A 26210-nucleotide genomic window follows, 5' to 3' on the forward strand; every position below is an offset into this window, starting at 1 on the left:
GCTAGCCTCCTCAAAGGCCAGGGACATTCAAATTCCTCAGGGGTCAGACACACACCACCACCCCGACCACTAAAACTCCCCGGTTCATCTCTGCCTGTTTAACATGGTGGAACACACATACACTCATGCTCACACACTCACAGACACACACTTGCAGGCAGCTTGCTGAAAACACAGAGAGATAGACAGAGGACACGATATGCAACGCTATGCTAGCTTTGACGAGAGGAAACATTTACACATGGGGGACTTTGTAAAGTCTAAAGGAGACACTTCAACATGGTGTGCTGACACTAGCACAGACGCTACCATCTCTAATAGCGCTATACAGTGCAAACAACGCTAAGTTTGCTAACAACTCTACAAATGCTGGGGGAGTCAGGTGGCTGAGCGGTGAGGGAATCGGGCTAGTAATCCGAAGGTTGCCAGTTCGATTCCCGGTCATGCCAACTGACGTTGTGTCCTTGGGCAAGGCACTTCACCCTACTTGCATCGGGGGAATGTCCCTGTACTTACTGTAAGTCGCTCTGGATAAGAGCGTCTGCTAAATGACTAAATGTAAATGTAAATGCTACCAGTGACGATAGTAATGCTGTTCATGAAGCTAACAATTCTAAGAGTGTTAATAATGAATATTAGCACTAAAAGCAGATGAAAAACCTGTTTCCATTACACTGTAGTAAACAGGTTTGACTAATGCTCTTTCCACAACACTAGATGGCCCAGTGTCGTGGCTTAGACAGGAAGTAGGGGGGGGCTTTACTGGGAGAGGAATATGTTTACCTGGCTCAAGGTTATCCCAGTGGTCTGCAATAAACACACAAACACAGAGCATGCTGAGAGGGTGTGTGTTTGTTAAGATGGGTTAATACAGAGCCCTGGAAAGAACAAAAGGAAGTAGGAAGCAGATTCTCTCTCAATGAATGGGCGCAGAGCAGAAGATAAATATGGAGCCCTTTAGCCACGGAGAGCCCTCGTGGATGACGAGGGTGTGGGGATGGTGTATGTGTGAGTTTAATTGTGTGTGCGAGAGTGTTTGTGTGTGTGTGTGAGTGTGGGTTTGCCTCAGAGGAGATGGACAGGTTGACATGCTGAGTGACAGTCTAGTAGAGTGAAGAGCCTCTCAATGAAGTGAGTGTTAGTTCACTGTCTATGTGTGTGTGTTAGTCCAGTGGGTGTGTGTTAACTCAGTGTGAGTGTGTGTTAGTCCAGTGTGTGCGTTTTAACTCAGTGTGTGTGTGTGTTAGTCCAGTGTGTGTATGTTAACTCAGTGTGTGTGTTAGCTCACCAGGGCTCTCAAGTTCTGTCAAAAGTTTGGCGTGAGATTACCATACCTGTGAACGTTTGTGTACTAAAATCCTGGAAACGGGAGGGGGGAGGGGGCTGGTGTTTCTGATTGTCTGATAGGTGGCATTTAACTCTGTATAACTCGAGACAGCTCTCAACTCGGCAGAAAACTTACCTCGGTATGCCTGCGCCTTGTCCATTAATTGTATATAGTGGGACAAGTTATTCCTTACTTCTCAGTGTGAGAAATACAAGGTGTTGCGTAAGAAAAGGTTGAAATGCATCTCACGGCGAATGCGTGAGGCTTGACAACCCGGGCTCACTGTTTGTGTGTGTGTGTTAGCCTGATGCGTGTGTATGTGTGTTTGTCTGATGTGTGCATTTTAACCAGGTGTGTGTGCGTTAGCCCAGTGTGTGCGCATTAGCCCACTGTGTGTGTGCTGAAGCGAGGGTTTACGTGTTAGCCTACTGTATGTGTATCGGTACGTGTGTGTATGTGATAGCCCAGTGTGTGTGTGTGTATGTGTTCATACCGATAGAGCAGTGCTCTCCGTTCCAACCCTGCTGACAGAGACACTTCCCGTCGCGGCAGGTGCCGTGCTGCACACACAGAGGGTTACACACACGCTGGTCACAGCCTGCGCCCGTCCAGCCCTCCTCGCAGCGACAAACTCCACCGACACACACCCCGTGGGCACCACAGTCCGATGAACACACCTCTGGGGAGAGAAGGAGGACACACATACACACAGGCATGAGCGTCCGGGTACACTGTATAGTGTGTGTGTGTGTGTGTGACCTACCCATGGAGCAGTCAGGGCCCGTCCAGTTGGGGTCACAGCTGCAAATGCCCGTGTCGGGTATGTAGGCTCCATGACCATGGCACTGGTCAGGGCACTGGGCCCGCGCATGCTCACACTGCAGCCCTGCCCAGCCCGGCTTACAGTGGCACTGCCCGTTCACACATGTCCCATGACCAGAACAGCCCGGGTCCACACAGTCCACTGAGGGGGGGGAGAGATAGAAATGGAGTGAGAGACATAAAGAGAAAGGGAGAGAGACAGAGTGAGAAAGAGAGGGAGAGAAAGATAGAGGGTGACAGAGAGATAGAAATGGAGACAGAGATGGAGAGATAGAGAAGGATAGAGAGATTGATGGGTGGGAGAGAGAGAGATTAACACACTGGCACAAACAGAGAGAGACAGATTAGCATATGCACATTTGTGCATGGATGTGTTAGACACACTGGGACACACCAATACAGATGCATACACAAACACATACACGCAAGTACATACACACACAGACGCACACACACACAAACAGATGATAATGGGTTCTATTGGATAAGAGCCTTGTAAGAGGGAAGAATAAAACAAGAGAAACGAGTTAGTATGAAGTCCATTATCTCCTTTGTTCTTCCTCTCATCACCTCTCCTCCCCCCCCTTCCCTCTCTCTACTCCCTCCACCCCTGCCTCCCATCTCTCCTCCTTCTTCCCCCTCCATCCCTGCCTCCCCTCTCCTCTTCCTCCCTCCATTGACACCTCCTCTCTCTCCTCCTCCTCCTCCCTCCATCCCTTCCTCCCAGCAGAGTAGAGGGTATAAGAAGGTAAGTGAATGATTTAGCTGCAGAGCTATTCTTTAACTGGCAGATCAATACTGCCTCTACATCTCCTTAATATCACTTCTGCTGTATGCTGTGTGTACTGATGACTGACTGGCTGGATATCTGGGGAACTGACTGACTGGCTGGATGAATGGCTGGCTGACTGACTGGCTGTCTTGCTGGGGAACTGACTGACTGGCTGGATGAATGCTGGCCAACTGACTGGCTGACTGGGTGGCTAACTGACTAGCTGGCTGGTTTGCTAACTGGCTGGCTGGCCGGCTAGTTGGCTGTCTAACTGACTGACTGATTTACTGGATAACTGACTAGATGGATGACTGGCTGGCTGGCTAATTGACTGACTGGCTGGCTAGCTGGAGAACTGACTAACTGGCTGGCTGACTGGATGGCTAACTGACTAGCTGGCTGGTTTGGTAACTGGCCCGACTGGTTGGCTGGCTAATTGACTGACTGACTGGCTGACTGGCTAGCTCACACTTCTTCTAAATTAATCTGGCTCCCAGGAGGAGAAAGCTGAGATCCTCCCTGAAGACATGTTCACAAGTGCGAGTGAGAAAAGGAAGAAGTAAATGTGTGTGTGAACAATAAGTTCTGTTAAAAAGAGATAGGGGGTAAAGAGTGAGTGAGAGACACAGAAGAGTGCACGTTTGTATGAGTGTGTGTGCACATGATTGTATGTGTGTGTACATGTCTGTATAAGTGTGTGTGTACATGTTTATATAAGTGTGTGTGTGTATGGACATCAGCCGTGACCCCTGACCAGTCTCACCCTCCTCGCAGCTGTTGCCTCGGTAACCCGCAGAGCACGTGCAGGAGCCCTTGGAGCAAGTCCCGTGCCCGTTGCATTCTGGGTCGATGCACTGGCCGACAGGAACGTCACATTCAGGCCCCTTCCAGCCACTGTAGCAGATACAGGTGCCCTTGTCATACTGTCCGTTTCCCCCACACAGCACCGGACACGCCGCTGGGGGGGCAGGGCGTTAGGGGGGGGGGGGGGGGCGGGGGTAGAAATACAGAGACAGTTACAATTTGGGTATACTCTGTGACTTCCTGTTTAGGAGGCGGGTGGAGCTGGAAGTAGGATGTACCTTTGGAGCAGTCCATCCCGTGGAACCCTGGGAAACAGTGGCACACACCAGACATGCACTCTCCGTTGCTGTGGCAATTCTGTGGGCACTCCTGAACGGAATCTGCAACCACATGGAGTAATCATGATCAGGCTTTCATCCAATCAACACAGAGATAAAGAGAGTTAGAGAAAGAAAGACAGAAACAACCAGAGAGATAATTTCTGAATCTGAATCAGAATGGGCTTTAATGGGTGTGTTTTCCTTTTGGCAAGGAACAACTTTGGATCTCTCATATATATTTCATATTTTCCAACCCTTAAAAACACTTTTTTTGTGGACAAAAGTGAAGCTAACGGTTGCTAACAAGCTAGCCACAGTCAGAAACTTCACTAACTAACATCATGAACACACGCGTGACTACCTATATTAGAACATTAGTTTAGCAGCTCGTTAACTTCTGTTTATTTTATTGTTTATTTTAACGTTTTCAATCGTTAAAATAAACATTTCTTCACAAATAAATGTTTGTTTTAGGATTTATTATAACTACAAGTAAAGGATTTGTTTGTGAAATTATCATCACCTGTGGTTTAAAACCATTGTAGCTCACTGCAATGCTGTACGCAAGACACTTCACTTGGTAAGAGAAACTATTCCACTGTGGTTTAACCTAAACTTTATGAAGCCAAATGGCAACAGAATTTTCGGCACTCCCCTTACTTAAATCAAAAGTCCCAGATTAGTTTTTCAATTGGTGAAACTATCAGATGTTTTTTATGCAACTGTTTCAACTATGTGAGGCTGCCACATAGACTATCACCATCCCCTCCTGCAGGGTATGAGAAGAATCACAGGGAATTGAGAACAGAACACTTTCATTATACACTTCACACTTATTATTTTGAAGTATAAATGAGCAGCAACTAATTTAAACTTTTTAATCTATTGAATCTTTATAAATAGTAAGTACGCATTTATTTAAATTACCAAAATAGTACAATTTAAGTTTAAAAAAACGCACCCATCTGCAACGGACGCAAACACACCTCACAATTTCCCAGGAAATTGAACATAAGTTCACACAAACAGGGAGTTGTATGTGGCAGGAAGGTGCATACGATAAACAAACTTACTTAAATGTAAAAAGAGGTAGAGAGAGAACCAGAGAGAGAGAGAGAGAGAGAGGGAGAGAGAAAGAGAGAGAGAGACAGAACCAGACACAGAACCAGAACCAGAGAGATAGACACAGTGAGATAGATAGATTGATAGATATATATAAAGAGAGGACCCACCCAGAACCACAGTGCTGAAGGAGACAGTCTCTCTCTCCCTGCCGTCATTGTAGAAGGCCAGGTGCCAGGTGCCAGGGTCCAGGTACTGGACGAACACGGCCTCGTTCAGAACCACCGTCTGGATGCTCCTCCTCTCCCGGGGAGACTCCACCACGCTCCACTTCTCCTTCCCATCCAGACGCTCCATGAAGTCATACTGGGAGAGCAAGAGCAAGAATATGAAGTCATACTATACTACTGCACGATACCCCATATGAATTCATACTATACTACTGTACTCTACCCCATTTGAAGTCATACTATACTACTGTACTCCATCACATATGATGTAATTCTGGGTGAGGAAGAGCACCTAGTTACCTGTGCGTGTGACAGGGATAGGCCCTCGTTACCTGTGCGCGTGAGGGGGGCAATCCCTAGTTACCTGTGCATGTGAGGGGGGCAGGCCCTTGCGTATGTAGACCCCAAACAGGGCGTCCTTCCCCAGGGAGATGTTGAACTTGAGGAAGAGGGGCTGGCGCAGGTGCAGCAGGGTCCTCCAGAACACCCCCGGGGGAACCTCCTGACCCACTCTCCTCCCCACCTCCAGCTCCCCAGACACAATGCTGCTGTTCCTGTACACCCAGGGCCCTGGGGGGTTGGTGAGAGAGGGGGTGAGGGAGGTGAGGGGGAGGAGGGTGAAGAGACGGCAGGGAATCAAACCGGCAACCTTCTGATTACCAGCCCGATGCCCTAACCGCTCAGCCACCTGACTCCCTAAATCTAAAATCATCAGAAGCCGAGAACATTTAATTTCTTAATTTCATGGTCTAAATATAGTAAACCGTCTTAGCCTGGACAAGTTGAGCATGTGGGTGTTAATATTTATCATGTGTCTGCCTCTGTATGTATGTAACTGAGTGTGTGTTTGTGTGTGTGTATATAGAGAGAGAGAGGTTAGCACCTCCTCAAAGATCCCAATCACAGACGTTGGGCTGTTGGAACAGCACTTCAGAGGACAACATCCCAGATCCCTGCTCCTTCCACCCACCCCCCTCCACCCCACATCCTCCTCCACCGCTGCACATCCTCCTCCACCTTCCCACATCCTCCCCTGCCTCCCTACTAGGGGTGCAGCAATTCAACAAGCCCACTGCTCGGTTTGTATTGCGATTCATGGGTCTCGGTTTCAGTTGGATATGTTGACAGGTGACTTAAAATACTTTTTCGCCAGCGCAAGGCGCAATGTGCCTATTGAAAAGTCTGATGTTTTCGTATCGCTTCAGAATCCTCAATACATAACATTTGGTTGTCATTACAGTTTACTTAAGTCTTCTAAATTAAATAAACCTCATAAGGTCTGCGAAAAAGTAGTATTGCCATGGCAATACTGACAGCGACGGCAATGGTACATCCTCAAACGCTAACCTTTCGCCTCCACATGCCATCTCCATTCTCCACACATTCCTATCTTGCCTAGCTTGGTATGATTTGCCTCTCTCCAGTTCCTTCCAGTACGTGACTCGTCATTGATATACTGACATACTGACTGACAGGTACTCTCCGGGAAAGGTTACGGAAAAGGGGAAGGCCAAAGGGTCCTTCCCCTTAACTTCCTAGGTCCTCCCTTACCTCCCTACATCATCCCCTAACTCTCTTCCTCCCATACTTCCCTACATCCTCCCCTAACTCTCTACATCCTCCCTACATCCTCCCCTAACTCTGTACATCCTCCCCTACCTCCCTACATCCTCCCCTAACTCTCTACATCCTCCCCTACCTCCCTACATCCTCCCCTACCTCCCTACATCCTCCCCTAACTCCCTACATCCTCCCTAACTACACACACCCTCCCGTACCTCAGTACATATTTCCCACCTCCCTACATCTTCCCCTTCCTCCCACATCCTCCACCACCTCCCCACATCCTCCTCCACCTCCCTCTGTCCCTCCACCCTCCATACCTTCTCCCTAACTCCCTCCACCCTCCCCTACCTCTTTAAAGTGACCACTGTGTTCTGAGCAGATGTGACAGAGCTCAGGCCGGCCCCCAGCCCCAGACGGGCTGAGCTGCATTGTCATGTGATGCTACACACAGCACATCTCTTGATGGGACAAGACTTTCAAACCAGTCTGTCATGTTCACTGTGCAGGCTGTCAGTTCCTACCTCTGCCTGTTGAGGGCACTGTCGCCACATCATTGTTGCCAGGGAGACCGGTGCTCAGCGCCGTGGTGACCAGGTGGCTGTCAGCTGGACGGAGCTTCCAGGTTAACCCCAGCACGTTCAGAGCTGTGGGGGAGAGAGCATGAGAGAAAAAGAGAGACAGAGGGTAGAAGGGAGGAAGAGAGCGAGAGAGAAGAAGACATAGAGAAGGGAGAAAGAGTGAGAGAAGAAGGGAGAGGGCAGAAGGGAGGAAGAGAGAGAGAAGAAGGGAGCCAGAGAGAAAAAAGGGAGATGATAAGGAATAGAGAGAGAAGGTAAAGAGAATGACCCAGCAGTAACAGTATTTAGTTATTCAGAGGCACAGCAAAATCTAAGGGACAAGCTCTAGATGCACTTCACTAACTGTGCATTGAGTGTGTGAGTGCATGTGTCTGTGTTTGCCTGTGAGTGTGTATGTCTGTCTGTGAGTGTGTGTGTGTGTGTATGTGTAAGATATTAATATTCTGCCCAGTTACTCATAGCTGACTCCACATGGATACACTCCAGCACACACACTCTGACATTGCCATGTGCCCTCACATAAAGTATGCATATGCACACTCACACAACACACACACACACACACACACACACACAAACACACACACACACACACACACACACACACACACACACACACACACACACACACACACACACACACACACACACACAGACACATCCACACAGACTCATACACACACACACACATACACACTTGCACATACAGAGCAACAGACGTGGCCAGTCCCCTTCATCTAAGATGTGCTATGTGCTGCTAGGACTCCTTCATCTCAACCCAGAAAATCAATGGTCTCTCAGTCCCCTGCTTCTGTCTCTCTCTTTCTCTCTCTCTTTCCCTCTTTTCTTTCTTTCTTTCTTTCTTTCTTTCTTTCTTTCTTTCTTTCTTTCTTTCTTTCTTTCTTTCTTTCTTTCTTTCTTTCTTTCTTTCTCTCTCTCTCTCTCTCTCTCTCTCTCTCTCTCTCTCTCTCTCTCCCCTCTGTGTCTCTCTCTCTCTCTGTTTTGCGTTCGTATCTGTCCTCTCCCACTCCTTCCCTCTGTGTCTTCTTGTCTTCTGATACTCCTCGACACATCTCCTCTCTTCTTCTTCCCCCTCTCTCTTCATATCTCCTCCTCTTCTCTTCCTCCATTCTAAACTCTCAAGGCCTAGTCTGATTATCAACTGCTGATTGGTCAAAAAGGCTGCCCAATGAGGCTAGGTGACAGGAGGAATGAACACCAAACAGGCCCCTTGATTGATTCTGACCAATGAGGCTCCGTCTCTGGGGGGAGCCTGTGAAGGGAGACTATGAGATGTCTACTGTCTGGTCACCAGGCCCCAGACAGAAGTCAATATCCTTACCCATCACATACACACTGATTTTATACAATCTGCTTGATTGTCCTACAGTATGTAATCACCAATATGGGATTAGAAAGAAATCAATGGGACTCCTACAAATGACGCAACAACCTTTTCTGGTAAAGTAGAGACTAACTATATTCGCTACCTGGCTTCAGCTGGGAAGCAACAGAGGGAAAAGCCCAAACATTAATCACCTTGTAGTACAGCTGTGAGTGAGTGTGAGTGAGAGTGGTTGCGCTAGGTTGACTGCTGGATATTTCAGAGTAAGCGTTAGGGTTAGAGGCCAGGGCTAACGCGGGGTAGCTGCTGCTCCTGAGGTCAGCACAGCTGTGTGCTCATTAACTCTGTTACAGCTGTCAGGAAGCCTCTGCACAGTGCCAGCCCACCTGCCACGAGGGCAGCTGGTTCTAGATAGGGTTCCACACCACCAACCCCAGCATCAGCAGGTTCTGATGGTTCTAAATAGGGTTCTGATGGTTCTAGACAGGGTTCTGATGGTTCTAGAAAGGGTTCCACACCACCCACCCAAGCAAGACAATGTTCCACACCACCCAGCACAGCATCAACAGGTTCTTATGGTTCTAAACAGGGTTCTGATGGTTCTAGACAGGGTTCCACACCATCCACACCAGCAGGTTCTGATGGTTCTAGACAGGGTTCCACACCATCCACACCAGCAGGTTCTGATGGTTCTAGACAGTGTTCCAAACCACCCACCCCAGGGTCACCAGGTTCTGATGTTTCTAGACAGGGTTCTGATGGTTCTATACAGGGTTCCACACCAGCAGGGTTGAACATAAGGGGCCCTGGCGTGTCGTTAGGCCCAGAGGGTTAGGGGTTAACCAGCCTCGGACGCTCCCAAGCTCCTTGATGTCTTGAACAAATTAGGAAGAGATCTTCCGCAAACCGCTCCGCCCGGCGCAACAAGTATGAATAATTTAAGAAGGAAATGCGTTGGATGAGAAATTCATGAGCACTTTATGTAATCTGAATGTATAATTTACTTATTCAAAATGCTGTATAATGTTATCTATGAGTGGGGAGGGGGGCAGTGGAGATTTATGGGGAGGGGTGGTGAGGGACGGGGGGAGGGGGATGGGAGGCAGATAGAGACTGGAGGATCCACAGGTCTACTGCACAGAACATCTGTCTGGTTTACAGCACTACCCTAGCTCAACTACAGAACCCTGTCTGGTTTACACCACTACCCTAGCTCAACTACAGAACCATGTCTGGGTTACACCACTACACTACTTGACCTACAAAACAGACCAGTTGCAGGATGGAGAAAGTGGAGAGGGAGGGGGTAGGGGATGGGTGTGTGTGTGTGTGTGTGTGTGTGTGGGGGGGGGGGTAGATAGGAAGAAGGGCAGGTTGGGGGACTGAACTGTACAGCGGTGTTTCCCCAGATAACATCAACAGCTCCTCCATCTGCAAGCTTTGAAGCTCAACTACAAAGAGGGGTGGCTCTGCAGTGAGGCCAGGGGCCACACTAGAGGCTAGGGTGAGGCTGGGGCTAGAATGAGGCTGGGATGAGTTTGGGATACGGCTGGGATGAGGCTGGGATACGGCTGGGGTGAGGTTGGGACTAGAATGAGGCTGGGATGAGGGTGGGATACGGCTGGGACGAGGCTGGGTGTGTGTGTGTGTGTGTGTGTGTGGGGGGGGGGGGGTAGATAGGAAGAAGGGCAGGTTGGGGGACTGAACTGTACAGCGGTGTTTCCCCAGATAACATCAACAGCTCCTCCATCTGCAAGCTTTGAAGCTCAACTACAAAGAGGGGTGGCTCTGCAGTGAGGCCAGGGGCCACACTAGAGGCTAGGGTGAGGCTGGGGCTAGAATGAGGCTGGGATGAGTTTGGGATACGGCTGGGATGAGGCTGGGATACGGCTGGGGTGAGGTTGGGACTAGAATGAGGCTGGGATGAGGGTGGGATACGGCTGGGACGAGGCTGGGATACGGCTGGGGTGAGGCTGGGACGAGGCTGGGATGAGGCTGGGACTAAAATGAGGCTGGGAGATGAGGCTGGGTTATGGCTGGGATGAGGCTGCGGTGAGGCTGGGACTAGAATGAGGCTGGGATGAGGCTAGGATGAGGCTGTGATACGGCTGGGGTGAGGCTGGGACTAAAATGAGGCTGGGACTAGAATGAGGCTGGGATGAGGCTGGAATGAGGCTGGGCATAGGATTAGGTTTGGATGAGACTGCATATGTGGCTGAGATAAGGCTGGGTCTGTGAGAGCGTACCTGCAGCCTCTAACAGCTAATTAGTCATCAGGTGGAAGCAGTCTTTAAAGCACCCACTCCACATCACCTGGAGAGAGAAAACAAGCTGTGTGTGTGCTCCACAGGGGAATCTCCTGTGTCCTGACAGACTGATGCAAGGCTGCTTCTCTTCACAGTAATCTCAGGCCAAGATTACAATAGTCAGACAACAGGTGGAACAACCCCCCGCCTCTCTCTACGCCATTTAATACCCCCCAGGGACCAGGCGCCTGTGCAAACACTGATGTTCTGTTCAACACACGTGCACACACACACACACAAGTTTAAAAAGAGAAAATGTTCCTTTTATAACCCTTGGACATGTCTCTTCATAAAGCTGTGCACCTCTGCTCTCCTCTCCTTCCCCCTTCTTGCCCCTCCCCTCCTCCTTGGACCTTCCCTCCCCAATCTTCTCTACCACCTCTCTTCTCCTTCCCTCTCCTCTCCTCTCCTCTTCCCACGCTCTCCTCTGCCCTCCTCCTCTCCTCTAACCTCTCTCTCCCTCTGTCTCTCCTTCGTTCTCTCTTGCACTCTTTTCCTCTTACTTTTTGTCTATCTTCGCTCCTCTCCTCTCTTCATCACATCATTATGATGCCACCCTGGCTTCTCTTGCATCAGGACTGCTCAGTGCAGTGGTGTCCTAGCAACGACTTCCCCCCAGCCCCAGGCTACTCCAGGAAGACTGAAGTAAACGAACAGATGGGGGTGAGAAAAGAGGAGAGGAGAGGGAGAAGAGAAGAGGAGGGGATGGGAGAGGAGAGGAGGGGTTAGGAGAGGAGAGGAGTGAAGGGGAGGTGAAAGGAAAAGGGGGGACAGGAGTCTTTCACACACACAGATTGTCAGACAGTCTTAGCATGTGTGTGTGTGTGAGCTTATGAAAGACATGTAGACAGAGATGGGCAAAAATACATCAAAATGTATTTTGATACAAAATACCCCTCAAATAAATTTATTAAAATAGACTACAAAATACTGGTGCCATAAAATGTAACAAAATACAATAGGAAATACTTTTTCTGGATTTTCCGTTTTCTAACAATTTGGTATAGCAGAGCATTCAGATTGCATTCAGAGATGTACAAAAAGCTCTGGTGAACCCCACAAAAAGAAAGAACAGTCACAGAATGTCAGTGTAACTAAGCCAAGCTATTAAAAGACAACAACTTGATTGATTATGTTACATAATCAATACATACACATAATTTAAATTCTAAAGTATTTTGTTACAAATTACATTAGATTTTTTATCCGCCCTATCAAATACAAATGACAAAATACTCAAAAGACTTGAAATGTGTATTTCAAATACAAGTAATTGAAATACTGCCCATCTCTGCATGTAGATACAGTATGTGCTGGTAGCAGTGTCTCCCAAGGCATAGCTACTGGGGGTGGGGCTTCTACCTGTGACCACAACACATCTCAGCCTGCTCAACCCAGACCCAAACCCACAGACCAGGTGAACAAACATTTATAAGCAAGTTCATGTCTGATTCACACTCTATATATATTGAACAAGCTCTTACTTCAGTATGAGGACCGTGAGAGGGAAGCAGGGAATACAGTGTAGATAGTGTGTGTAGTTTTATACTATATTCATTGTGTAAACAGAGTCTAGTATAGTGTGTCTATAGTGTATTCAGTGTGTATAATGTGTATTCAGTGTGTATATACTACTGTATATAGTATGTAGAGGGAGTGACCACCACAGTACCAGCTAAGGGTCTGGGGTACAAGCTGTCATGACTAAAACCTCACGCCACAAGAGAAGTTTTTTTTCAATCCACAGCTGTCCTCATCAACAAGGCCAGGACACCCGCTGACACTGACATGATGTTTTATTCATGTGAAACCAATAGACTTCGAATGTGTTAAATTAACACACTTCTTCTAGTTACTATCTTGCACATTGCTTCTTCTTTCAACCTCATACTGTGACTTTGTGCATATCCCTGCACAAACGGTACTACGCAATATTTATTTAAGTAACAGTGACATTGTACACATTTTATAGAATTCTTTATTAATTTTCTTTTGTATCTTATTGTCAATGTTTCAATTTTATATTATGCCTTTTACTTACAGTGCTTGTTTTGTCTTTTTAAATATTTCTACTTACTATGTTTATGCACCAACCTACCAAAGCAAATTTCTCATATGCGTGTTGCCTAAACTTACTTGGCAATAAACCGGATTCAGATTCAGATTCTAATGCTAAGGCACTGAAGTAAAAAAATTACAATAATTAATTATTTTGCTCTCGCAATACTCTGGAATGCGGTGAGACCGGCTCCATCATGTGGGTGGAATATTTTCATAAATGAGTGGCTGGTGCCTACAACCAAGCAGTTGTCCGACAGTATAGAACGCGGGGTTGTGTGAAACGATGTTAGGGACTTGTTGCACTTGTTGATTAGTTGTAACTGATTTAACTGCTTTTACTCGCTGTGAATTATATCATTGTTGCTTGCTTTCCTCCAGGTACACTCTAGCACTATTGTAATTATGAACATGTGTAATAAATACTGGGGTTGAATTTAACCAATGAAATAACCGTTTTCAGATTTTTTTGGTGCAGCGTTTATCCAAGGGTGCCGTTTATTCGAAGAAATACGGTAATACAGTACACAATGATTTAACCTCTTGAGTCGCAAACAACCTGAACATTTACGCAACAGAAGCCCTATAGTGTATTCAGTGTGTATACGTGTGTATATAATGTGTGTTCATGGTCTATTCAGTGTGTATATGTGTGATCCAATATGAGGTGAATACCTATGAAGTAGGCCAGCAGCAGCCCCAGCAGCAGAGCGGCAGTGATGGCAGACACAGCAGCACACTTCCAGCTGCAGTACTTGGAGGGCTTGTTCAGCTTGAAGGAGCCCCTGGAGAAGGTGCTCCTGGGGAGGAGGCGCGGAGGGGGGGAGTACACCGTACCGGGGGCTAACGGGTACCCTGGGGATGCACTGCTGAACAGGGGTGTGGAGCCGGACGGAGTTTTGAACAGGAAGTGCCTAGAGAGAGAGAAAGGGAGAGTGAGAGAGGGATAGAGAGAGAGGGAGAGAGACCAAGATAGAGAAAGAGATCTTTACGTTAAGAACATAAATAAATGAGTGAATTCCAAATCACACACACTCACACATTCTCTGTCTCTCTCTCTCTCTCTCTCTCTCTCTCTCTCTCTCTCTCTCTCTCTCTCTCTCTCTCTCTCTCTCTCTCTCTCTCTGTCTCTCTCTCTCACACACACACACACACACACACACACACACACACACACACACACACACACACACACACACACACACACACACACACACACACACACACACACACACAACCTCATTCCTTCCCAGAGTTGCCAGGACAGATGAACAGAGAGGGTTGGAGAGAGAGAGACAGAGAGACAGAGAGCAGAAGATGAGTGGATGAAAGGATAGCTGGAATCAAGATGAGTCTAAACTAGGATGAGCAGAGAACAGAACAAGAATGTACATCAGAGAGGAGAGAGAGAGATTACAGGGTAGCCTTTCGAGAGAACAGGATTTTCAAGATAAAGATCTCTTTAAAAAGGAGCAAATAATATAGCTGACAGCTGGAATACGGACTTTCAAATAGAGAAAATATACATGACAGGATATGAGGAGAAGAAAGAAAGTAGAATCAGTTTCAGACAATACCACTAGGATCTGGCCACAGATGGAATGTGGACATGTATCATTGAAACAGATTTGAGAGAATTACATTCTCTTCATTACTTTCTTCTTTGATCTTTATTTATTCAGAGTTCCATAGACCAAGATCAGTGTGATGAAGCTGGAAGTGTAGATCTGACTCATGGTGGCTCATCTGGAAGAGCGAGTACCACATAGGCTAAGGCCTTAAGGCAGAGGCCTGGGGCCGGTTGCAAAAAACACCTTAAGTTTGTTCCTTAATTATGACACTTAAGGGTAAGTTACTCCTTAGCTAAGGGATTTACTTAAGGGTGTTGCACAGAATCCCTTAAATGGTTGCCTTAGCTAAGGTGAAACGTTAAGGAATTTACTACATTGAACGTGATTTCACAGCTGTAAAATTTGACCGTTTCCACGGAGACTGCGTTTGTTCAGTTGTATCACTTGTGCATCACCTTAGTAGCTAGAGCTAGTTAGCTTATAGACCTACAAAAAGAAGGCAAGAAAACCAAAATGGTCAGAGGAGGAAAATATTGTGCTTCTACAGGAATTAAAAAAAGAAAGCACATACTAAAACGTACATTTGATCCACAAATAACTGCAAACAAAAAACAACGAATGTAGGACGAAATTGCATCAAAAATAAACTCCAGAAGTTTGGCAAAGCGGTCAATTCAAGAAGTAAAAAATATAGAGCTAGCTATGTAGCCGGCGCATAAATAGCCTTCATGTTTAGACTGCAGCACAGTAGTCTAACAGAGTGCTATAGGTGTGGGATGGGTTCATTTATCTCCATAAACTCAGCCATGTTGCGGTAAAGAATAAATCAGAGCCTCAGAGGTACCTTACATTTACGTTTACATTTATTCATTTAGCAGACGCTTTTATCCAAAGCGACTTCCAAGAGAGAGCTTTACAAAGTGCATAGGTCACTGATCATAACAACAAGATAGCCACAAAACATTGCGAGTAGCCAAAACATGAAGCACACATTGTGACCAACCAAAATAAGTGCCAAAGGGAAGAACCATAAGAGCATGTAGTTAAACAAGTTACAATTAAACAACATGAACCGCTATAAGTGCAAGTGTACCTGTGGAAAAAGCAAGCAACAATAATAAAAACAATATATCACAGCGAGTACAAAAATTTAAGTCAGTTACCACTAACCACAAGAGCAACAAGTCTCTAAGCAAGAGTCATTGTGATCCTTGAGGAAACTAACATCGGGTCAAGGGGTGGAGCTGCATTCTGTAAAGGCATTCCATGCTTGGTGAAGTAATCTTCCTCTCTCTCTGTCTCTCTATCTCTGCCTGCCTTGCTCTCAGCCCCTTTCTCTCCCTCTATAAATATGTACTGTATACATGTCTGTCTCTCCCTCTCCCTCTATATATATGTACTATATACATGTCTCCCTCTCCCTCTCTGTTTCTCTCCCTCTCTCTCTGTGTTTGTCTTTTCCTGCCTCTATGTTGCTCTCTCTCTCTCTCTCTCTCTCTCTCTCTCTCTCTCTCTCTCTCTCTCTCCCTCTCTCTCTCCCTCTCTCTCTCTCTGTAAGCCTTTTTACACAGAGATCCTGCAACATTGTCGTTAAGAAGACCCCTCTTTACAGCGGCTTTGTGTGTTTACTGTATACTGAACCAAACAAAGGCAGCATAATGCCCCTATGTGTACTGCCGGCAGTCCGAATCAGAGGTGTAATGTCAGTGTCTACCTTCCTGTGACTACCTTAATGCCGGTGCAATAATCACCACCCATTCCGTGTCCGTACCTTTTATACAGAACTGCAAGGCGGAATAAAGGTGCAACATTCTGTCTATCTCTCCCTCTATGTTGCTCTCTCTGTCTCCCTCTTGGAAAAGTCTATACAGTAACCCCTGTGTCCTGACCTGCCCTCGCTGTCCCAGTGCCAGAGGGCAGATGGAAGAGCAGGGGGAGGAGGGGATGGGCAAGGGGGAGGCAGCATGAGAGGAGGACCAGGGGGCAGATGGAAGAGCAGGGGGAGTAAGGGGGGCAGAAGGCATGGACAGATGACAGTTGAGCGTGTGGTGAAGCTTTGATGCCGTCAGACGAGCTCACAAGCTGCCTCCCTGCACGCCATTACCCAGAAACCCCTGCTCCCCTCAGATCTCTGTCCATCACGGCTGCCCTGACAAGCAGGTCCAACACACACTCTCACACACACACTCTCACACACTGGCACACACTCACACACTGACACACACACTAACACACTCAAACTCCCAATTCTCTCCTCTGCCACCTAGTCCCTCAGGAGTCAAGCTCTAACATGCCCTGACTGACCTCTCTCTTGTCATCTCTCAACACCTCTCTCTCCCTCTTTCACTCTCCCTCTCTCCCTGATTTCTCTCTTTGCCTCTTCTCTCTCTCTCTCTCTCTCTCTCTCTCTCTCTCTCTCTCTCTCTCTCTCTCTCTCTCTCTCTCTCTCTCTCTCTCTCTCTCTCTCTCTCTGTCCCTCTGACTCGCTCCTTCTCTCTGTCTACCAGCAGGAGCAGCAGACCAAATCAGAAAGGTGACTGGTGGGTGTTGACCAATTGAGCTGCACTCCTGAGGGTATTCCTGGAGTCTTAACAACCAATAACAAGAGAGAACTGACAGAGGACTGTCTGTCTGTCTGTCTGTGCCTGTCTGTATCTGCCTGCCTGCCTGTATCTGTCTGTCTGTGTCTATTTCCAGTGATTATGAGATGGATGGGGAACGTGGGAGTCAGGAGTAGAGGAGGGAGGCAGGGGAAGTCAGGAGTAGAGGGGAGAGGCAGGGGAGGTCAGGAGTAGAGGGGGGAGGAGAGACAGGGAAAGTCAGGTGTAGAGGGGAGAGGCGCGGGAAATCAGGAGTAGAGGGTAGAGGCAGGGGAGGTCAGGAGTAGAGGAGGGAGGCAGGAGAAGTCAGGAGAAGAGGAGAGAGTCAGGGGACGTCAGGTGTAGAGGGGTGAGGCAGGGGAAGTCAGGAGTAGAGGGGAGAGGCAGGGGAGATCAGGAGTAGAGGGGGGAGGCAGGGGAAGTCAGGAGTAGAGGGGGGAGGAGAGGCAGGGGATGTCAGGTGTAGAGGGGAGAGGCAGGGGAAGTCAGGAGTAGAGGAGGGAGGCAGGGGAAGTCAAGAGTAGAGGAGGGAGGCAGGGGACGTCAGGTGTAGAGGGAAGACGCAGGGGAGGTCAGGAGTAGAGGGGAGAGGCAGGGGAGGTTAAGAGTAGAGGGGGGAGGAGAGACAGGGGACGTGAGGTGTAGAGGGGTGAGGCAGGGGAAGTCAGGAGTAGAGGGGAGAGGCTGGGGAGATCAGGAGTAGAGGGGGGAGGCAGGGGACGTCAGGTGTAGAGGAGTGAGGCAGGCGAGGTCAGGAGTACAGGAGGGAGGCAAGGGAGGTCAGGAGTAGAGGCGGGAGGCAGGGGACTCAGGTGTAGAGGAAAGAGGCAGGGGGAGTCAGGAGTAGAGGGGGGAGGCAGGCGAGGTCAGGAGTACAGGAGGGAGGCAAGGGAGGTCAGGAGTAGAGGGGGGAGGCAGGGGACGTCAGGTGTAGAGGAAAGAGGCAGGGGGAGTCAGGAGTAGAGGGGGGAGGCAGGGGATGACAGGTGTAGAGGGGAGAGGCAGGGGAAGTCAGGAGTAGAGGGGAGAGGCAGGGGAGGTCAGGAATACAGGAGGGAGGCAAGCAAGGTCAGGAGTACAGGAGGGAGGCAAGGGAGGTCAGGAGCAGAGGGGGGAGGCAGGGGAAGTCAGGAGTAGAGGGGGGAGGCAGGGGAAGTCAAGAGAGACATTGTATGGGAAAGGCAGAGCAGTTTTCTCATTGCACTAAATTGCCCGGCTCATGCTGCTCATTCAAATTCTTATTCTTATTTTTATATAGCCTACCCTATATTTTATTTTTTTAATTGTTTAGTTCTTGGAATTAGTTTAACTATTGTACTTTTTTACTTAATTTAAGACCTGTATATGTTTATTGTTTGCACCTTCCTGCCACAGTAAATTCTGTGTTTGTGTAACATAGGCGACATGGCGAATAAACCGAATTCTGATTCTGATTCTGATGGAGATGGGAGAACAAAACCCACCCAAATTAGCTTCGGTTAAACAGGCGTGGGAGAAAATTACCACAATTATTACAAATCATGTTCACATTCATAGAGATTTCTCATGAAAATCTTTTTATAAACATTGAAGAAATGTAACACGCCATAAATCAAAACAATGTAACGTAGCTTCGCAGAAAGAAGACCCTGGCCTCGCCAGCAGTGTGCACGGACCAAGCTTGCGCCCTTAAAATAGCATCTGAATAATGCGCCATTGACTTTAGACCACGTTTTTCCTGGTCAGTGGCGGAATTGTTTTTCGGAAACTGCAAAATAGCACCAGGGAACGTTTGCGCCGGAACACGCCTCCTTTTTCGCTGAACCGCCCACGGGAGCGCAAGGTCATTTCGATGTGCGTCTGTAGAGGGAAAAGTCCGCTTTACGTCGAGTGCAAACTAGGAATGATACTTGAGTCGTTGACAAAGTAAATTGCGCTGGGTGCAAGATCGGGCCGCAGTGTTTGAACTGGAGCGGGATGGTTGCGACCCGGGAGCTGTCTCTGAGCTGGCAGCGGCATTGGGGATAACTAGGCTGGGCGTGTGCTTAGCCACCTGCAAGTGTGACACCGGTGAGAGTGCCCCCAGACTCGAAATACCACAACCAGTATCAAACTCACTGGTGCTTCCACTTTTTGGCTTCAGAAGACAAATCAAAAACCTATGCATGGCTAAAACCAGCAAGGTGAACAGAGCAAGCTAGCGAACCTGACAAGAGTGCTGCTGCAACTGTGTACGTTAGCCAGATGTAATACAGAAGCAAATTGATTCTCCTTTTATGAATGGCTGAACCGAAATAGACAAAATACATTGGAAAAAGTCAGGTGGCTGAGCGGTGAGGGAGTCGGGCTAGTAATCCGAAGGTTGCCAGTTCGGTTCCCGGTCATGCCAACTGACGTTGTGTCCTTGGGCAAGGCACTTCACCCTACTTGCCTCAGGGGAATGTCCCTGTACTTACTGTAAGTCGCTCTGGATAAGAGCGTCTGCTAAATGACTAAATGTAAATGTAAATGTAAAAAAAACAAAAAGAAGGAAACAAAATCTGATTTTTTTCTTTCATTTTGGAACATCTGAAGGGGTCAGGGCCCCCCCTTAGAACCGGGCCGATGTGTGCTCTGTTAGGCCTTTTATGAACTACATAACACTACTGGGGTGAAAGAACTGTAGAACAACTAGGCTGTTTCACTCACGAGGAGTACAATGTGATGTAAAGATGTGGAAGTGTTTCTGCAGACAGAACAGTGTCAGCACTAGGGTCCTGTGATTGTGAGAATGTTCGGCCAAGCAGACCGAGTTAAACCAGTCTCTATTGAGGGACTATGAAGGATGTCAAAACTGTGTAATGAACTGTTGTAACATGGAGAATACTTCACTTCTTGGCTTCTGCCCTCCTTGCTGCTATGCACTGTGCTACTGTATACTCTGCAAGCTGTTAACTAAAACCATTGAAGAAAAAATTGACAATTCCTGAACCTGTGTGAAAACTGAAAGTCTGAATACTCAATCTGACACATACAAACATGGACCCCCCCACACCATACAGTCGATACACTTACAAATGCACACATACATGCACAAATACAACTGTGTTATGTTGAAACGGTGAGTGATTATGTACTGGAGTGAACAGCTATCATTCAATCATATGTGATAACACGAACCGAAGCATACCATCACACACACACACTCACACACAGTCAGAGGTAAGGACATCAAAGGGATAGCATCAAAGGGAGTGTTTGAAGTGAGTTAGCTAGTTCTCTGTCCTCTGGTGTGATAAACAGGATTGTGTCCAGCAGGGAGGGGGGGGGGGGGCGGTCCACTGCCTGATGGTCAAGGCTGTGTGTGTGTGAGGGTGTGTGGTTACTAGGGTTGGGTATCGTTTGGGTTTATACAACACCGGTGCCAAATCAATACTTTAAAAACGTTTCCGGTACCCAAACGATGCCTGAACCGGAAAAAAACCCTGTGTGTGAGGGGGCAGACAAGATTGAGGCCTCACCTCTCAATCCTAGTGACACACGCCACACACTCACAGACACACCACACAAACACACACCACAGAAACACACACAGCCAGACACACACACACTCACAAACACAAAGTTAAGCAGGTGAATAGTATAAGCAGAGAGCTCTGTGCTCCACACTAAAGCCCTCCGCAGGGAGAAGCAGATGAAGCCAGAGCAATTAACCAAGAAATGGACATTCAACTGACACAAGAGACCCCAGACAGTCTGAATCCATTAATACTGTGAATATGCCAGGGCAGAGAACAGTGTGATAGTGTTTATGTGTTTGTGGGTGTGTATGTGGTTGTGTGTGGGTGTTTGTGTGTGCGAATGAGTGTTTGTTTTGAAGCTGGTATCAGGACTAAAACAGGATTGTTCTGTTTTCAGGACCCAGAGGTGGAGAAGGAAAGAGGAGAGATGAGAGAGGAGGGGGAGGAGAGGAGAGAAAGCCCAGGGCAGTACAGTAAGTGCTGTCACTGCAACATGCTTCTTCCAGCACCAGGTGAAAAACAAAGAAATGCAAAAAGTATTTGTGTGTGAGTGTGTGAGCATGTGTGTGTGTTATTATGTGTGTGAGTATTTCTGTTTGTGTGACAATGTGAGTCTGTGTAATTGAGTATGTGTGTGTCTGTGCGTGAGTATGTGTGTGTTTTAAAAAATGCATGTGTGTGAGTCTGTGAGGACTGTATGTGTGTATGGGTGTGTGTGTGAGAGATTATGTGTGTGTGTTTGATTATGCACGTGTGTTTGTGAGTACTGCATGCGTGTGTGTGTGTGTGTATGTTAGGTCAGGTCCATATGCCCTGACAGAAGCTTGATTAATCTGCCTGGTGGGACCAGACAGGGAGAGGGGAGGGGGAGAGAGGAGGAGGCTGGGGGTGGTGAGCAGAGGGAGCATAGAGGGGAGGCCTTCCTGACCCAAGCCCAATGGGACTCAAGGAACGCATCATCTTGAAAATAGAAATGTTGGAGAGGCCTACTTGACATGGTGCTTCGACTTCTGTTTAGAGAAAATATAGTAATGATAAAGATGGTTCAGTGCTTCAGCTTATATTAACTGGGTTGGGGGTCAGGTTGGGCTCGATTAGAATACCACTCATATTCGGGTTTGGACAGAAATATGCGGCACTACAACCCAGTATAACAAATATTTGGGTAACACTTGAGAATAATGGTCCGTTGTTAACGAGTAGTTATGAAGGAAGTAATAGGTAGTACAACATTAACACCAAACTTAATACTATTAACCAATATGGAACCAAGATTAACTAAGCAGTAAGTAATAGCAAATTTAGTACAAAGGTAGTTCCTTGGTAGGTATTTGATTATTACTAAATAAATATATCCTCATTGAGAACTACTTGTGAACTATGACCAATTAAGAACGAATAACCAACTAATTACTAATCACAAAAGTAACATGTCTAAAAAGTGAACTTTTTTTTTTTTTTTACTCTTAACATGGTCATAACATTTCAGAAGCTTTTGCCTCAAATGGGTTCTTTGTGGAAACAGTTTATGAATATTACATCCCCCCAAATACGTTAGCTACAGGTTGAGATTGTGACTAGTACTCTTACCAAAGGATGGACATATGTTCTCTGTTTATTTCATTGTTGCTCAACATTTTATAGCTTGGCCTAAATACGTCCATATTTATCATATTCTCATGTAGGCCTATATGTTAGTGCATGTAAACCAGCAGATACTATTTTAAAACAAATTCCTGCATTAAAATAATGCATTATGACAGTTTGTAAGATTTGAAATCGTCATTTATTATCACACTACCATTTAATTATCACTGCACACAATTACACTGCACTGAACTGTAAGTATATTACAAAAAAGTTAAAATAACAAACCCTAAAGAAACCCAGCGAAAGTGAACGAGGTAAACAAATCCTTTCTGTTTCCTCTTCTGAGCCTATGCTCGTCATGTGAAAAGTGATCCAAAGACCTGTACCCGAAGACACTGTCAAGATGAACGAATCATTTCTGTTTTCTCTTGCTACCAGTACCGAGCCTATGCAGGGTTAGGGTTAGGGTGAAAAACAAGTTAACACCTCACTAACATGTCACCCTGCAAGATCTACAACATAAAAGAACTGCAGTGATTCTGTCTAACATTTTTTTTTATTATATGCACCGGAAGATTTCCATGAAAGTATAAAAGAAAATCCTACATAATACAAGAATGCACATGGGCATGCAAGAATAAAGCACTTTGTAATATATGTCGGAATTAAACATTGTTTGTTTGGCACATGGATGAAACCTAGCATTTAAACAACATTTTTTTGTTGTTGAATGAAACATTCAACACATTCAACAAACTGTGATGAGAAACTGAGTCAGACATAATGGCTAAATAAGTAATAAGTAAGTACATGGCTAACCCTCACCCAAACCAACGTATAGGCCTACTCACTCTATAATGAGTCTAGCATTGGCCACTACTGCGAAATACAACAGCAACACAATTCCAAAAGAATGAAAATGCTGAAGGAAGAAAGAACAAATGTCAGGACTCTAAAATAACTTGCTAGATAACCCAATTCAGAGAACAGTAACGTGGCCCAAAACGCTAGCTACAGTTGTTGCTAGCTGTAAAGCAAGGCTAGCTGTCGACTAGCTTGTAAAAAGTCCCATTCATACAAGCTGTATAACGTTAATATTCATAAACTGGTTTCCACAAAGAACTCATTTGAGGCACAAGCTTCTGAAATGTTATGACCATGTTAAGAGTTAAAAAAAACACAATTGCTCACTTTTTAGACATGTTCCTTTTGTTATTAGTAATTAATTGGTTATCTTTCTTAATTGGTCATAGTTCACAATTAGTTCCTAATGAGGATATATTTACTTAGTAATAATCAAATACCTACCAAGGAACTACCTTTGTACTAAATTTGCTATTACTTACTGCTTAGTTAATCTTGGTTCCATATTAGTTAATAGTATTAAGTTCGGTGTTAATGTAGTACTACCTATTACTTCCTGCATAGCTACTCGTTAACAACGGACCATTATTCTAAAGTGTTATCAATATTTGTATAACATATACACTTTTAAACACTGCAGCTAAACAATAGGGAAAAGCAGAGGGTGGCCACCACTTCCCACATCCCTGGGAGGAGGAAGAGGATGATAAGGAGAGCAGAGGAGGATGAGGAAGGAGAGGAGGAGGGAAAGGAGGATGAGGAGAGCAGAGGAGGATGAGGAGGGAGAGGAGGATGAGGAGGGAGGGAGGAAGAGGTGGATGAGGGAGGGATTGGAGGAGGAACAGGAGGATGAGGGAGAGGAGGAGGGAGAGGATAAGGAGGGAGAGGATAAGGAGGGAGAGGAGGATGAGGAGGTAGAGGAGGATGAGGAGGGAGGGAGGAAGAGGTGGATGAGGGAGGGATTGGAGGAGGAACAGGAGGATGAGGGAGAGGAGGAGGGAGAGGATAAGGAGGGAGAGGAGGATGAGGAGGTAGAGGAGGAGGGAGAGGATGAGGAGGAAGGAGAGGAAGATAAGGTGGGTGAGGAGACTCCTGCAAGCGTGTGTGAGTCTGTTTGTGTGTGTGTGTGTGACTCCTGTGAGTGGGTACGTGGGTGACTACGTGTGTGTGTGACTCCTATGTGTGTGTGTGTCTAACCTGGTCTCCAGGGGAACACTGCTGTTCAGGGCCCAGCTGTCCTGGAGCTGGACCGACTCAGGAGTCGACGGGCCCTCCCCGGGGGCGGGGCCGGACGGGGCATGGGCGGGGTTTCGCCGGCTCGCCAGGGTGTTCCGGTTGAGGCTATTGGCTGAAGACTGGTGGTGGTTGAGGGTGGGTGGGAGAGGGGGGCGTAGGCTGGTCTGGCTTTGGTGGTTGGGAGGACCTGAAAGAGACCACGGGAAGTTAGACAGCCAGACAGATGAGCCGAGGAAGCAGAAGAGACAAAGCCACCGGGCGGCGACGGGGAGGTGGAGGGTCACGAACAGTGGTAGCATGGACAAACTAAGCAAAGAGAGAAACATATTTAAAGGCATGGCAGCAGTAGGATAGGCTAGTAGAGGAGGCATGTCACTGTGCTAATTGGATAGAAGGGAGCAGCTTATCGAACATAGAAACCCTGATGACAGCCCAGGTTTTGAGGTAGAGAGAGCGCGCGTAGCGGGGGGAGTGTGTAGTGAGACATAATGGTTACGTGGCAGGAGCGTGGTCATCCTGACTTAACTTGTGCTAAGCCTCATCTGTGCCTCATCTGTTTAAAAGAGCAACATTGAGAAAATGTTTAGTGCTTTTATTAAATTATTTCCTAAAGCATTTGATTTTTCCTGTTATTTTTTTTAAATTGGTGCCAAAGACGTTTGCACACTAGGCTAATGTACATACTAACACACATACACGCATACAAGTACACATTTGTTAACTATGTGAATGGGTTCTTGTATTAAAAAAACTCTGATGCAAAACCCCAGTTCAGAGGAATAAAAAACAAACGTTGAATGCAAACTCTGCCAACAACGGTTTATTTTTCATAGTTCGACGTTGAATATGATGTAGCCTACCACCTGAAAAACGTAAGTTGGCCTCGCCCTACTTCGCTCATGCTAACGCGCTGGGTTGAAAAATGAATATGCCAATTATAAGAATCACATCCAAATCGAATTACATTATCTTGTCCGGCCAAGACAACAAAAGTCTTATTCACATTTACATTTAGCAGACGCTCTTATCCAGAGCGACTTACAGTACAGTGACATTCCCCCCGAGGCAAGTAGGGTGAAGTGCCTTGCCCAAGGACACAACGTCAGTTGGCATGACTGGGAATCGAACTAGCAACCTTCAGATTACTAGCCCGATTCCCTCACCGCTCAGCCACCTGACTCCCATTAGCGTCTGAATCTGCGATGTCCAGCAGCCATTGAGTCAGATCGGGAAAACGTTTGTACGTTTTTTTTTTGTGTGAAAAAAAAAGCATTTCAAATTTCTATTAGTCGATTTTCAGACGTTTTAGTCGAGTCTTGGTCGACCAAAGAAAATCTTAGTTGGGGACAACCCTACATTACATTACAAAAATATTTATTACTGGTAAATATTTTTTTTAAATAGTTAATAATTTACATAGTAATTTCAAATCATAATATAATAACTAAATAAGTATTAAAATGTTTTTTTAAAGCTCTGTAGGGTGTAAGATATCCTATTTCCACCTCTCTGCTTTTCACAATGTTTGATTCATGTCTTGGCTACCTGCAATGATTGGGGCTATCTCGTTGTTATGATCAGTGACCTATGCACTTTTGTAAAGCTCTCTCTTGGAAGTCGTTTTTTGATAAAAGCGTCTGCTAAATGAATAAATGTAAATGTAAAGACTGGAGTTGCATT

The 26210-nt window shown here is 46.6% G+C and overlaps 1 protein-coding gene across 1 annotated transcript in view; it reads right to left on the reverse strand.

The window, feature by feature from the left end:
- The window catches only part of tenm2b (teneurin transmembrane protein 2b), a 125322-nt gene that overhangs the window by 17153 nt on the left and 81959 nt on the right, over positions 1 to 26210 (reverse strand). Inside the window, exons 4-12 of the mRNA XM_067229340.1 lie at positions 24492 to 24717; positions 13866 to 14104; positions 7425 to 7547; positions 5702 to 5907; positions 5278 to 5473; positions 4004 to 4105; positions 3685 to 3879; positions 2091 to 2291; positions 1821 to 2006 (exon numbers count right to left, since the gene is read on the reverse strand). Coding sequence (XP_067085441.1) covers positions 1821 to 2006; positions 2091 to 2291; positions 3685 to 3879; positions 4004 to 4105; positions 5278 to 5473; positions 5702 to 5907; positions 7425 to 7547; positions 13866 to 14104; positions 24492 to 24717 — 1674 coding nt within the window. The remainder of the gene's footprint in view (positions 1 to 1820; positions 2007 to 2090; positions 2292 to 3684; positions 3880 to 4003; positions 4106 to 5277; positions 5474 to 5701; positions 5908 to 7424; positions 7548 to 13865; positions 14105 to 24491; positions 24718 to 26210) is intronic.

Source organism: Osmerus mordax, chromosome 25 (genome assembly GCF_038355195.1).
Source record: "Osmerus mordax isolate fOsmMor3 chromosome 25, fOsmMor3.pri, whole genome shotgun sequence".
NCBI classification, from domain to species: domain Eukaryota; kingdom Metazoa; phylum Chordata; class Actinopteri; order Osmeriformes; family Osmeridae; genus Osmerus; species Osmerus mordax.